Genomic DNA, 15,000 nt, shown 5'->3' with positions numbered 1-15,000 from the left:
TCCTCTTCAACCAGTCTGCTGTCTGCTCGGTGGCCAGCTGGGGATGAATCCTTTCCAATCTGCGACGAGGTGGCAGGCAATTGTGACATCAACCCTGGGAACACGAGACAGTGGAGTCTGGTTTCCAATCCTTTCATTGGGATCTGGAATGCCAACGTGACTGCCTCCTCAGAACCGGTTTGCTGCTGGGCCCCCAGGCATCAGTGCCAACGCAGTGATGAATCCAACGAGAGCTCTCTCAAGCAGGAACCAGGCTTCGGAGCGAGGCACAGTCCCCGGGCAGCCTGCCGCCTAACTTCACTCCTGACCCCCCCAAAGCCTGTCCACCGTCTACAAGGACACAAGTCAGGAGTGTGATGGGACCCTCTCCACTTGCCTGGATGAGTTATTTTGGACTCAATTCAGGACGTGGGTCGCTGGTCCGGAGAGCATTTATTGTCCATCCCAAGTTGCCCTTCAGAAGGTGGTGGGTGAGCTGCTTTCTTGAACTTTAAAAAATATATATATTTATTAAAGTTTTTCACACAATTTTTCACCCTTACAAACAAACCCCCCCCCTCCTCCCCTCTCAACAAAATAGAAAGAAAACGCACATAGCAAGATATAAACATGGTAAAACGGTATGTTACAGAGCTTTGTACACTGGATTCCTCCCGTACATGCCAGTTTTCCAGATCTTTCATGTGTTCTCTTGCTCAAACACCCCCTAGGCAGACCCCCCTTCCCCCTCCCTCCCTCTCCCCCTCCCTCGCCCCCCCCCCCCCCCCACTTCACGAGACATCCCCCCCCCCAGGGTAGCTGCTGCTGCTGACCGACCTTCCTCTAACGCTCCGCGAGATAGTCTAGGAACGGTTGCCACCGCCTGGAGAACCCCTGCGCAGACCCTCTCAAGGCAAACCTTATCCTCTCCAACTTTATGAACCCAGCCAACTCGGTCGACCTTCGCGACCCTCGCCGGCCAACCTTCGCGACCCAACCAGGCCGACCTTCGCGACCCTCGCCGGCCGACCTTCGCGACCCAACCCAGTCGACCTTTGGGACCCTCGCCGGCCGACCTTCGGGACCGACCTTCGCGACCCAACCCGGCCGACCTTCGCGACCCTCGCCGGCCGACCTTCGCGACCCACGCCGGCCGACCTTCGCGACCCAACCAGGCCGACCTTCGCGACCCTCGCCGGCCGACCTTCGCGACCCAATATGGCCGACCTTCGCGACCCACGCCGGCCGACCTTCGCGACCCAACCCGGTCGACCTTTGGGACCCTCGCCGGCCGACCTTCGCGACCCAACTCGGCCGACCTTCGCGACCCAACCAGGCCGACCTTCGTGACCCAACCCGGCCGACCTTCGCGACCCAACCAGGCCGACCTTCGCGACCCTCGCCGGCCGACCTTCGTGACCCAACCCGGCCGACCTTCGCGACCCAATATGGCCGACCTTCGCGACCCAACCAGGCCGACCTTCGTGACCCAACCCGGCCGACCTTCGCGACCCTAGCCGGCCGACCTTCGCGACCCTCGCCGGCCGACCTTCGTGACCCAACCCGGCCGACCTTCGCGACCCAATATGGCCGACCTTCGCGACCCAACCCGGTCGACCTTCGGGACCCAACTCGGCCGACCTTCGCGACCCACGCCGTCCGACCTTCGGGACCCAACCCGGCCGACCTTCAGGACCCAACCCGGCCGACCTTCGCGACCCTCGCCGGCCGACCTTCGCGACCCAACCCGGCCGACCTTCGGGACCCAACTCGGCCGACCTTCGCGACCCAACTCGGCCGACCTTCGCGACCCAACTCGGCCGACCTTCGCGACCCTACTCGGCCGACCTTCGCGACCCAACTCGGTCGACCTTCGGGACCCAACCCGGCCGACCTTTGGGACCCTCGCCGGCCGACCTTCGGGACCCAACTCGGTCGACCTTCGGGACCCAACTCGGCCGACCTTCGCGACCCAACTCGGCCGACCTTCGCGACCCAACTCGGCCGACCTTCGCGACCCAACTCGGCCGACCTTCGCGACCCAACTCGGCCGACCGTCGCGACCCAACTCGGTCGACCTTCGGGACCCAACCCGGCCGACCTTCGCGACCCAACTCGGCCGACCTTCGCGACCCTCGCCGGCCGACCTTCGCGACCCTCGCCGGCCGACCTTCGGGACCCAACTCGGTCGACCTTCGGGACCCAACTCGGTCGACCTTCGGGACCCTCGCCGGCCGACCTTCGCGACCCTCGCCGGCCGACCTTTGGGACCCAACCCGGTCGACCTTCGGGACCCTCGCCGGCCAACCTTCGGGACCCAACTCGGTCGACCTTCGGGACCCAACTCGGCCGACCTTCGCGACCCAACTCGGCCGACCTTCGCGACCCAACTCGGCCGACCTTCGCGACCCAACTCGGCCGACCTTCGCGACCCAACTCGGCCGACCTTCGGGACCCTCGCCGGCCAACCTTCGGGACCCAACTCGGTCGACCTTCGGGACCCAACTCGGCCGACCTTCGCGACCCAACTCGGCCGACCTTCGCGACCCAACTCGGCCGACCTTCGCGACCCAACTCGGCCGACCTTCGCGACCCAACTCGGCCGACCTTCGCGACCCAACTCGGTCGACCTTCGGGACCCAACCCGGCCGACCTTCGCGACCCAACTCGGCCGACCTTCGCGACCCTCGCCGGCCGACCTTCGCGACCCTCGCCGGCCGACCTTCGGGACCCAACTCGGTCGACCTTCGGGATCCAACTCGGTCGACCTTCGGGACCCTCGCCGGCCGACCTTCGGGACCCTCGCCGGCCGACCTTCGGGACCCAACCCGGCCGACCTTCGCGACCCAACTCGGTCGACCTTCGGGACCCAACCCGGCCGACCTTCGCGACCCAACCCGGCCGACCTTCGCGACCCACGCCGGCCGACCTTCGCGACCCAACTCGGCCGACCTTCGCGACCCAACCCGGCCGACCTTCGGGACCCAACCAGGCCGACCTTCGCGACCCAACCAGGCCGACCTTCGCGACCCAACCCGGCCGACCTTCGCGACCCAACCCGGCCGACCTTCGCGACCCTCGCCGGCCGACCTTCGCGACCCAACTCGGTCGACCTTCGCGACCCAACTCGGTCGACCTTCGGGACCCTCGCCGGCCGACCTTCGCGACCCAACCAGGCCGACCTTCGCGACCCACGCCGGCCGACCTTCGCGACCCAACTCGGCCGACCTTCGCGACCCAACCCGGCCGACCTTCGGGACCCAACCAGGCCGACCTTCGCGACCCAACCAGGCCGACCTTCGCGACCCAACCCGGCCGACCTTCGCGACCCAACCCGGCCGACCTTCGCGACCCTCGCCGGCCGACCTTCGCGACCCAACTCGGTCAACCTTCGCGACCCAACTCGGTCGACCTTCGGGACCCTCGCCGGCCGACCTTCGCGACCCAACCAGGCCGACCTTCGGGACCCTCGCTGGCCGACCTTCGCGACCCAACCCGGTCGACCTTCGGGACCCTCGCCGGCCGACCTTCGCGACCCTCGCCGGCCGACCTTCGCGACCCAACTCGGTCGACCTTCGGGACCCAACTCGGCCGACCTTCGCGACCCAACCCGGCCGACCTTCGCGACCCTCGCCGGCCGACCTTCGCGACCCAACCAGGCCGACCTTCGGGACCCAACTCGGTCGACCTTCGGGACCCTCGCCGGCCGACCTTCGCGACCCAACTCGGCCGACCTTCGCGACCCAACCCGGCCGACCTTCGCGACCCACGCCGGCCGACCTTCGCGACCCAACCCGGCCGACCTTCGCGACCCTCGCCGTCCGACCTTCGCGACCCAACCCGGCCGACCTTCGCGACCCTCGCCGGCCGACCTTCGGGACCCTCGCCAGCCGACCTTCGCGACCCAACCCGGCCGACCTTCGCGACCCAACTCGGCCGACCTTCAGAGGAATAGCAAACTGACCTGAAAGTTATTGATATCACATGGGCAAGTTTGTAGAGATAAATTGGGAAGTACTAAAATGGCTATACATGATGTAGATGTGGGAAATGCTGTTCCATATAGACTTATCCCTTTAAAATTGGCACAGGTTAACAAAGAGATTGAGAGTATGCTTACAAATGGCATAATTGATGAGGGTTGCAGCCAATGGAGCTCACCCATAGTGATGGTACCTAAACCAAACAGTACCCAACGGTTGTGTGTGGACTATCGAAAGGTGAACGCAATTACAAGAACGGACTCTTATCCTATCCCACGTTTGAAGGATTGCAATGAGAAAGTGGGACAATCTGCTTTTATTTCCAACTTCTAGACATGGAAAGAACGTTTAAAATATCGTATGGAGTTCTTCGATCAACTTCAGGAGGCGGGTTTGGTGATGAACCTAGCCGAAAGTGAATTTGGAGAAGCCCGAATCACTTTCCTTGAGGAGTTTCTGATACCCTCAAGATGAAGGGAGACAATGTGATCTCTTAACATGAATGAATTTGATCGAACCTTTGTGCAAAAGTTTTGTGGCGTGATTACTCCACTGATGGACTTGCTAAAGAAACGTAAAAGATTTCAATGGACAGCGGACTTTCGACAGGCGTTTGACTGCCTGAAAACTGTGGTAACCAATGTTCCTGCATTGGAGAATTGCAAGGGACTCTGTGGTCAGATTGAACTAAATTATCTGATTCTAAAGAGAAATGCCGAGGAGTAGAGGAATGGATGGATCGTGCAGAGACTTTGTTCAAAGAGACTGTCAATCGAGAAGGATTTCGGTTGGAGGAAGACGAACAAAGAAAAATGGACTATATTATTATACCTGTTTGCGTGTGTTGATTTTTTTTAAAACGAAAAGATACATTTACTGTGTACATTTCTTAGTGGATGGTGCAAAAATGAAAAACGAAACCATCTTGAAGTTGATGGGGTTTTTTTTTTCTTGGGGGGAGGTGTCATGTGAGAGTACCTTTAAGAAATGGATGTTTAAGCAATGTACCTTTAAGAAAACAGTGATGTCAGAGAGTGGGTGGAGCTGAGCTCAGTTTAGCCATTTAGATGTTTCAGTTTTGAGAAACCTGATGTGTTTCTGTTTAAAGGTGTTAAGTCTCATGGATGTTGAAAGGAATAACTGAAGGATTATTTAGCGATATAATATTTTCGGGGTTATCTTTGAAGTAAGCGGTGTTAAGAGATCCAATATTTATTTAAGGTGTTAAGTTGAGTTCATGGAATAAACATTGTTTTGTGTTTTAAAAACCATTTGTCCATAATTGCTGTAATCCCACACCTGGAGAACAAGGCGTGTGCTCGGAAAAGCAACAATAGCATTAAAGGGGGAGGTTGGTTGAACTCCATGATACATTTTGGGGTTCTGAAAACACCTCTCCCATAACAAGGTAAAGGAAAAACTCACCTGGTTCACTCATGTCCGTCAGGGAAGGAAGCCTCTCCTCCTGAGCCGGTCTCGGCTGCATGTGAGCCAGAACCTTTCCGAATCACCAACTGTTACACCCCAAAAAATAGGCCATTCAGCCCCCCATCAGCAGGTGGTTTCCTTGTCCTTGTTCAGCCTGGTGGCCTGACTCTTCCTGGGGTCCAGAGTGGATGTTGAGGACTCCCAGAGCTACTCCCCCCTCCCCGACTGTCTACCTTGATTTGATTCCAGTCTGTAACTCACCCCCGGTTATCTGTAATTCTATATATAAAGTACTCCAAACCCCTCGATTAGATACCAGTCTGTAACTCACTCCCGGGTATGTTATTCTATATATAAACCATCCCGAACCCCTCGATTAGATTCCAGACTGTAACTCACTCCCGGGTATCTGTTATTCTATGTATAAACCACCCTGAACCCCTCGATTAGAGTCCAGTCTGTAACTCACTCCCGGGTATCTGTTATTCTATATATAAACCACCCCGAACCCCTCGATTAGATTCCAGTCTGTAACTCACTCTCGGGTATCTGTTATTCTATATATAAACCACCCCGAACCCCTCGATTAGATTCCAGTCTGTAACTCACTCTCGGGTATCTGTTATTCTATATATAAACCATCCCGAACCCCTCGATTAGATTCCAGTCTGTAACTCACTCCCAGGTATCTGTTATTCTTTATATAAACCACCCCAAACCCATTGATAAGATTCTGGTCTGTCACACACTACCGGGTGTCTGTTATTCTGGGTGGGGTTGCTGGGTTGTGGGGTTAGGGTGGAGGTGTGGACTTGGGTGGGGTGCTCTTTCCAAGAGCCGGTGCAGACTCGATGGGCCGAATGGCATCCTTCTGCACTGTAAATTCTATGTATATAAACCACCCGGAACCCCTCGATTATATTCCAGTCTGTAACTCACTCCTGGGTATCTATTATTCTATATCTAAATCACCCCGAACCCCTTGATTAGATTCCAGTCTGTAACTCACTCCTGGGTATCTGTTATTCTATATATAAACCACCCCGAACCCCTCGATTAGATTCCAGTCTGTAACTCACTCCCGGGTATCTGTTATTCTATATATAAACCACCCCGAACCCCTTGATTAGATTCCAGTCTGTAACTCACTCCTGGGTATCTGTTATTCTATATATAAACCACCCTGAACCCCTCGATTAGATTCCAGTCTGTAACTCACTCCTGGGTATCTGTTATTCTATATATAAACCACCCCGAACCCCTCGATTAGATTCCAGTCTGTAACTCACTCCCGGGTATCTGTTATTCTATATCTAAATCACCCCGAACCCCTTGATTAGATTCCAGTCTGTAACTCACTCCCGGGTATCTGTTATTCTATATATAAACCACCCTGAACCCCTCGATTAGATTCCAGTCTGTAACTCACTCCCGGGTATCTGTTATTCTATATATAAACCACCCTGAACCCCTCGATTAGATTCCAGTCTGTAACTCACTCCCGGGTATCTGTTATTCTATATATAAACCACCCCAAACCCATCGATTAGATTCCAGTCTGTCTCTCACTCCCGGGTATCTGTCATTCTATATATAAACCACCCCGAACCCCTCGATTAGATTCCAGTCTGTAACTCACTCCCGGTATCTGTTATTCTATATATAAAACACCCCAAACCCATCGATTAGATTCCAGTCTGTAACGCACTCCCGGGTATCTGTTATTCTATAGATAAACCACCCCGAACCCATCGATTAGTTTCCAGTCTGTAACTCACTCCCGGGTATCTGTTATTCTATATATTAACCACCCCGAACCCCTTGATAAGATTCCAGTCAGTAACTCACTTCCGGAGATCTGTTCTATATATTAACCACACCGAACACCTCAATTAGATTCCAATCTGTAACTCACCAAGTACTAAAATGGTTGTACATGATGTCGATGTGGGAAATGCTGTTCCGATCAAGGTGCTCTTTCCAAGGGCCAGTGCAGACTCGATGGGCCGAATGGCATCCTTCTGCACTGTAAATTCTATGTATATAAACCACCCGGAACCCCTCGATTATATTCCAGTCTGTAACTCACTCCTGGGTATCTGTTATTCTATATCTAAATCACCCCGAACCCCTTGATTAGATTCCAGTCTGTAACTCATTCCTGGGAATCTGTTATTCTATATATAAACCACCCCGAACCCCTCGATTAGATTCCAGTCTGTAACTCACTCCTGGGTATCTGTTATTCTATATCTAAATCACCCCGAACCCCTTGATTAGATTCCAGTCTGTAACTCACTCCTGGGAATCTGTTATTCTATATATAAACCACCCTGAACCCCTCGATTAGATTCCAGTCTGTAACTCACTTCCGGGTATCTGTCATTCTATATATAAACCACCCCGAACCCCTTGATTAGATTCCAGTCTGTAACTCACTCCTGGGAATCTGTTATTCTATATATAAACCACCCCAAACCCATCGATTAGATTCCAGTCTGTCTCTCACTCCCGGGTATCTGTCATTCTATATATAAACCACCCCGAACCCATCGATTAGATTCCAGTCTGTAACTCACTCCCGAGTATCTGTTATTCTATATATAAGCCACCTCGAACCCCTCGATTAGATTCCAGTCTGTAACTCACTCCCTGGTATCTGTTATTCTATATCTAAATCACCTCAAACCCCTCGATTAGATTCCAGTCTGTAACTCACTCCCGGGTATCTGTTATTCTATATATAAACCACCCCGAACCCCTCGATCAGATTCCAGTCTGTAACTCACTCCTGGGAATCTGTTATTCTATATATAAACCACCCCAAACCCATCGATTAGATTCCAGTCTGTCTCTCACTCCCGGGTATCTGTCATTCTATATATAAACCACCCCGAACCCATCGATTAGATTCCAGTCTGTAACTCACTCCCGAGTATCTGTTATTCTATATATAAACCACCTCGAACCCCTCGATTAGATTCCAGTCTGTAACTCACTCCCTGGTATCTGTTATTCTATATCTAAATCACCTCAAACCCCTTGACAGGATTCCAGTCAATAACTCACTCCCGGGTATCTGTTATTCTATATATAAACCACCCCGAACCCCTCGATTAGATTCCAGTCTGTAACTCACTCCCGGGTATCTGTTATTCTATATATAAAACACCCCAAACCCATCGATTAGATTCCAGTCTGTAACGCACTCCCGGGTATCTGTTATTCTATATATAAAACACCCCAAACCCATCGATTAGATTCCAGTCTGTAACTCACTCCCGGGTGTCTGTTATTCTATATATAAACCACCCCGAACCCCTCGATTAGATTCCAGTCTGTAACTCACTCCCGGTATCTGTTATTCTATATATAAAACACCCCAAACCCATTGATTAGATTCCAGTCTGTAACGCACTCCCGGGTATCTGTTATTCTATAGATAAACCACCCCGAACCCATCGATTAGTTTCCAGTCTGTAACTCACTCCCGGGTATCTGTTATTCTATATATTAACCACCCCGAACCCCTTGATAAGATTCCAGTCAGTAACTCACTTCCGGAGATCTGTTCTATATATTAACCACACCGAACACCTCAATTAGATTCCAATCTGTAACTCACCAAGTACTAAAATGGTTGTACATGATGTCGATGTGGGAAATGCTGTTCCGATCAAGGTGCTCTTTCCAAGGGCCAGTGCAGACTCTATGGGCCGAATGGCCTCCTTCTGCACTGTAAATTCTATGATAGCTATGATACCCAGGAATTGTGATATCAGTATCTGGGACATTTGTCTGTAAGCTTCTGGGCGCCACATCATATGGGCAGTATGTGAACCGTAGGAAATAGGAACAGGAAGAGGCAATTCAACCCCTGGAGCCTGATCCGCCATTTAATAAGATTCCTGACTGATCTAACACTCACTCACTAACACTTTCCTGCCTTCTCTCCGCAACCCTTCAACTCCCCCCATGATTAAAAACCTGTCGATAAGAGGAAAATGTTCAAGGACTCAACCTCCTGGGGTCACGAATTTCAAAGATTCTCCAGTCTGTGAGCAAATGAATTCTTCCTCAAATTTGTCTGCAATGAGCACCCCCTAATTGTGCGGCTACACCCTCTGGTCCTACACTCTATTGGGAGCGGAAACATCCCCCCTATTGTCATGTGAGAGTACCTTTAAGAAATGGATGTTTAAGCAATGTACCTTTAAGAAATGGAGCTGATCATATTACTGAAGTGATGTCAGAGGGTTGGGGGAGCTGAGCTCACTTCTGCTTTTTGAGTTTCAGTTTGAGAACACAGCTGGGAGTGTCTGTGTGTTTTGCTCAGAGCTGCAGGAAGAAAACACAGAGCTGGTCTGTTGATTTCTGCAATCCAAAGACTATAAATAGATTGAATGTAACCTAATGTGCTCCTATTTTTGAAGCTTTGCAGTCTTTTGGATGTTTAAAGGAACAGTTTGAAGGATTATTTAGTGTTGTAGTCTTTTGGGGTTATCTTTGAAGTAATGGGTGTTAAGATATTCAATGTTTGTTTTAAAAGGGTTAACTTGAGTTCATAGAATAAACATTGTTTTGTTTTAAAAACCACTTGTCCATTTCTGCCGTATCACACCTGTAGAGTGGGCCGTGTGCTCCCCATACCACAATCTATCAAAAGTTGTGGGTCGGTTGAACTCCATGAAACACTTTGGGGTTCTGTAATCCCGGGCCCATAACACTCTCTTTACCCTGTCTGATCCCCCAAGAATCTTCTATGTTTCAATTATTATTCCGATCGCAGACCAGACCCCAGCAGTGACTGGGCTGAAACGCTAATATTTTATTTTGATGTTGTCAGACTGTGAGGAAAGGATTCCTCGCTCGAGGAGAGATTTCACAAAGAATTAGGACGTGGTAGATTAAAACAAACTTTATTACTGACACGGTATTAAAATATCTTTAATATCACACCAGAAAATAGCTTACAATTACCCCTTAAACAATGCGTGAACACAATACTCTTAACTGCTATCTTTATTCCCACTAAATCAAGGGAAAACCATCTCAGCTCTCAATCCACCGTAACTACCAATAGCACATAGGAATCGCCACATTCCGGCGCCTATTCGGGGAGGCTGGTACGGGAATTGAACCCGCGCTGCTGGCCTTGTTTTGCATTACAAGCCAGCTGTTTAGCCCAGTGTGCTAAACCAGCTCCGAAAGAGCGATCTCTTGACACTGTCATACAGATGAGATCGGACTGTCAGACCCATGCAGAAACTCTGGCTGTATCTCTTCAGAAGCCGTCTCTCTGCTTGTTTCAGTCCCTTGTTCTCAAACAAGACTGCACTGCTTTGAAGACTGTCAATCTATTAAGTGCAGAGAGCAACACCGCTGCCCTTCCAAAGGTCACCTCCCAGGGCGGGTCTTCGCTGCTGATGTGCCTTGGGAGCCTGTTTTTAATCCCCCTCCCTTCGCCCCCTTTTGCCATTTCCTCTGGCTTTCTGCCAATGATGCCTCGGGAGTGGGTCTCAGTGCCCAATGATCCGGTTGATGAATTGCATTATATGTATTGGGTGCAGTAAGGGTTAAAAGTCTGGGTTAGTGTGTTTGACTGCTGCAGTACTGTTTTTAAAAATCTGGTTTGCAAGACAGCTGGGCTTTTTGGGAGCCAGACGTGCAATTAAAGCATCGTAAAAGCTTGGGCTAATGTTTCTTGGGGGGGGATTAAGGGGATTCCCTGGGGAGTAGTTAATTAGATACATAATGTTTCAATTTGGTACAGTGATGTAACTAATAGGAGCTAGACTACCAGGCATTTTGCAGAGAAGCAGTTAAGTTTTATAGATTGGGATGTGAGCAGAAGTTAAGCATCTGCTCTCAATACAATTCAGTTAAAGATCTGTCTGTAGACAAACTAGCATTTTTCTTTCCAAACAGTTCAGTTAGTTGGTTTCTGGAAGTCAAACCGTGAAGACAGCTGGAGATCCTGCATTGTTCTGCCAGGATTCTGGTCTGTCTCTGAAAACAGGTCTCAAAGAACATCTCTGAAGCAAGTTTGCCTGAGTGCTAACTGTATTTAAAAGTGGATGTTGACCCGAGATGAGTTTCAGTGGGAATAAAGATAGCAGTTAAAGGTTATTATATCACTGTATTGATCAGCATTGTTTAAGGTGATTAGCTTTTTCCTTGTGTGAAGTTAAAGATATTTCAATACTGTTTGTAATAACGTTTGTTTTAATCTACCACATTCCTAATTCCGGGAGCGAGGAATCCTTTCCTCACAGTCTGACATTAAAATAAAATATTGGGTTTCTGTCCAGTGTCCCTGCCACTCTTGGGATCTGGTCTGGGACTGTAATAAAATTGGGGGCTCGTCCGGGATCTTAATAAAATAGATGTTCAAAATCATTAGGGGGGGCGGGGGGAGCTTGACAGAGATGGGGTAGGATGAAACTGCTCTGGTTTGTAAAAGGACCGAGACGGAGAGAGACAGGGTGGGGTCTGAATTGCGCTGCCGGGAAGAGTAGTGGGAGCAGGTTCGGCCGAGGAGTTCGAGCGGGTGTGAGATGGCTATTCAAATCGGAACAATGTGCAGGGGGTGCGGGGAAGAGGAAGGAGACTGGCGCTAAGTCACGATGCTCACTTCGGAGAGCTGGTGCCAACCCGGATGAGCCGAAGAGCTTCCTTTGATGTCGTAACTATTCAGCGATAAAATAAGTTTCACCCACACTTCCCGACCGGGTGGATTTATCCGCAACCACCTTACGCCGGGGAGATCTTGAGGGGGCGGTGGGGTGGCGTCACAGCCCAGGCAAAGAAGGTGCGTTCGCAATGCAGCCAGGGCAGGTGGGGCGCCAACCTGTGAACCCTCCTCAGGACGGGCGACAGGCGAGGGTCCTGGTCAGTCTCAGAGCGGGCAGAGCTTCGGGCCCGCACATTCACTGCTCACAGCGTCAACCGCACCAACCCCTTCTAATGTGGAACACCGGCCGTCTCCAGATTCACACCCGCAAACGGAGACATCTTTTCTGTGTCCGCGCGACCGAACCCTGGAGGAAACCAACCCAGAATCTTAGCCCCCCCCCCCCATTCAGTCAGATACCAGGCGCATCTCTGACCCAAGCTATCAACATTCTGAAGGAGTTGCCCCTTGACCAGAATCCGACCTGGACCAGAAACACCGACAACAGGAGGCCATTCGGCCCTTCGAGCCTGCTCCGCCATTCATTATGATCACGGATGATCTTCCAACTCAATAGACTAATCCTGCCTTCCCATTTCCTTTGACCCACTTCGCCCGAAGTGCGATATCGAGCTGCTTCTTGGAAACATTCAATGTTTTGGCCTCAGCTACTTCCTGTGGTAACGGATTCCACAGGTCGACCTCTCTCTGGGTGAAGACATTTCTCCTCATCTCTGTCCTAAATGGTCTAGCTCGTAGCCTCAGACTGTGACCCCTAGTTCTGGACACACCCACCATCGGGAACATCCTTCCTGCATCTACTCTGTCCAGTACTGTTAGAATTTTATAGGTTTCTATGAGATCCCCCCTCATTCTTCTGAACTCCAGCGAGAACAATCCTGGCCGACTCAATCTCTCCTCGTACGTCAGTCCCACCATCCCTGGAATCAGCCTGGTAAACCTTCGCTGCTCTCCCTCGAGAGCAAGAACATCCTTCCTCAGAGAAGGAGACCAGAACTGCCCACAATACTCCAGGTGTGGCCTCACCAAGGCCCTGTATAATTGCAGCAACACATCCCTGCTTCTGTACTCGAAACCTCTCGCGATGAACCATTTGCCTTCTTTACCGCCTGCTGCACCTGCATGCTTACCTTCAGCGACTGACACCCTGGCCCTCGACTCTTGACGACTGAGACTGTGATGCACTGCCCACAACAGCACAGCACTCCGCACTATATTTAATAATCAGCAATATGTTTTACTTATTGAAATAAACACACAGCTTAAAACGACAACACACAAACAGCCAGCCACCAGGGAGGTGGAGGGGGCGGTCGTGGGGGCGGGGGGGGGGGGGGGGGGCTTTTGCCGGGACGGGAACAGGGCGAGGATCAGGGCTTGTCTTATTATAGCAAACAAGTCCTAGAAGGCAGACAGTTCCAGCAGATGGATAAGCGGAAGGCTCTGGTGGTGTCTCCGGGCAATGTCGTGCTTCCCTCCACCCCCTCCCAAAGCAGGCGTGGCTCGGGAGGTGTGTGGGGGGAGGGGGGGGGGTTGTCTCTCAGCAAGGACAGCGCACGCCACACTCCCCGGGAGGGGTGCGGGGTCACGTGTAGAGTTCAAAATCTATCCGACGAGAGCTGTAGAAGATGCCACCGGATTCGGCAACCTTGCGGCAGTAGACACCATCCCGGAAATAGTCCTGGTCCACCCAGTCCTGTGGGGGGGGGGGGTTTAAAAGAGAGGGACAAATTAGACACATCGAAACACACTCCAGCCGCACCACACCCTCACCCACGTCAAGAATCAAGAGGCCTCCAGAGAGAGGAAAAACATTCCTTTATCGTGAGCGGGAGATGGAGCATCAGTCGGGAAGTCTTGCTACAACTCTACAGGGTGTTGGTGTTTCCGCAGCTGGAGTACTGCGCACGATAATGGGCTACTTTCTCACGGAAGGATAGAGTCGCATCGGAGGCAGTTCAGAAAGTTTCACTGGGCTGAATCCTGGGGTGAAGGGGTGGGGTTTGTTTCACGGGGAAAGGTTTGACCAGGGTGGGGCCCAGCACCCATTGGGGTTGAGAAGAACACAAGGTGATCTTATCCAGAAGTATCGGATTTTAAAGGGGAGGGAGGGGGACTCGGCAGGACGCATCCCGAGAGGATGTCTCCCCCCACCCCCCGTCATGGAGAATTAGGTGGGGGAGAAGCACAGTTTCAGAATAACGGGGTCTCCCATTGGAGACGAGATGAGGAGGGATTCTGTCTCTCGAAGGCGTGGGACGGGGTCGGTCTGGGGAAACACCCTCCGGGAGAGCAGTGGGGGCTCTGCCTCATCGAGCCAGATTTCCGACTGACAAGGGGGAGTTGCGAGTGATGGGGGAGAAGGGGAGAGACAGGAGGGCGGAATTGAGCTGACCATCAGGTCAGACAGGAGTTTACGGAATGGGGCAGCAGGCCATGAGGGGCAGATTGCTCTCAATTTAAGTTGTTGACAATACATGATCAAGGCACTCATTACATGGAGCAACTGCACCTTCCAGGAATTATGCCGACATCTAACGTGGATGTGGAGGGGACCGGTCATCCCTTAATGAATTCATCAGCACCAAAGTCAGTGACAAGCACCTGTCTGATCCTACCTGCATCTGACTGCTCGAGAATGGACCAAAGACCTCGGCGTCATCCTTGTTTTCCCACTTGTATTCCCACAGGACCTCCGTCAGTCCGGTTGTGATTACATCTGGGATATCAAAAAGCAGAGACATTATTACCCCATAAAAATCCAAAACACAAACCACGTTTATACCCGTCAACACACAGATATCCCCCTGAGAGTGAGACAGAGAGAGAGAGAGAGAGTGTGTGTGTGTGTGTGTGTGTGTGTGTGTGTGTGTGTGTGTGTGTGAGAGAGAGAGAGAGAGAGTGTGTGAGAGTGAG

General features: G+C 51.7%; 1 protein-coding gene across 4 annotated transcripts in view; it reads right to left on the bottom strand.

The window, feature by feature from the left end:
* Positions 1-10,293: 10,293 nt before the first annotated feature.
* Positions 10,294-15,000, bottom strand: part of cd2bp2 (CD2 (cytoplasmic tail) binding protein 2) — a 27,825-nt gene continuing 23,118 nt past the window's right edge. For all 4 annotated transcript variants that reach the window (XM_072484016.1, XM_072484017.1, XM_072484019.1 and 1 more), the window contains exons 6-7: positions 14,703-14,803; positions 10,294-13,780 (exon numbers count right to left, since the gene is read on the bottom strand). In XM_072484016.1, coding sequence (XP_072340117.1) covers positions 13,670-13,780; positions 14,703-14,803 — 212 coding nt within the window. In that variant the 3' untranslated portion in view covers positions 10,294-13,669. The remainder of the gene's footprint in view (positions 13,781-14,702; positions 14,804-15,000) is intronic.

The sequence above is a fragment of the Scyliorhinus torazame genome, chromosome 19, assembly GCF_047496885.1.
Source record: "Scyliorhinus torazame isolate Kashiwa2021f chromosome 19, sScyTor2.1, whole genome shotgun sequence".
In the NCBI taxonomy this organism is placed as follows: Eukaryota; Metazoa; Chordata; class Chondrichthyes; order Carcharhiniformes; family Scyliorhinidae; genus Scyliorhinus; species Scyliorhinus torazame.
The sequence above is the reverse complement of the archived record's forward strand: the minus strand, read 5'-3'. Positions and strand labels throughout refer to the sequence as shown.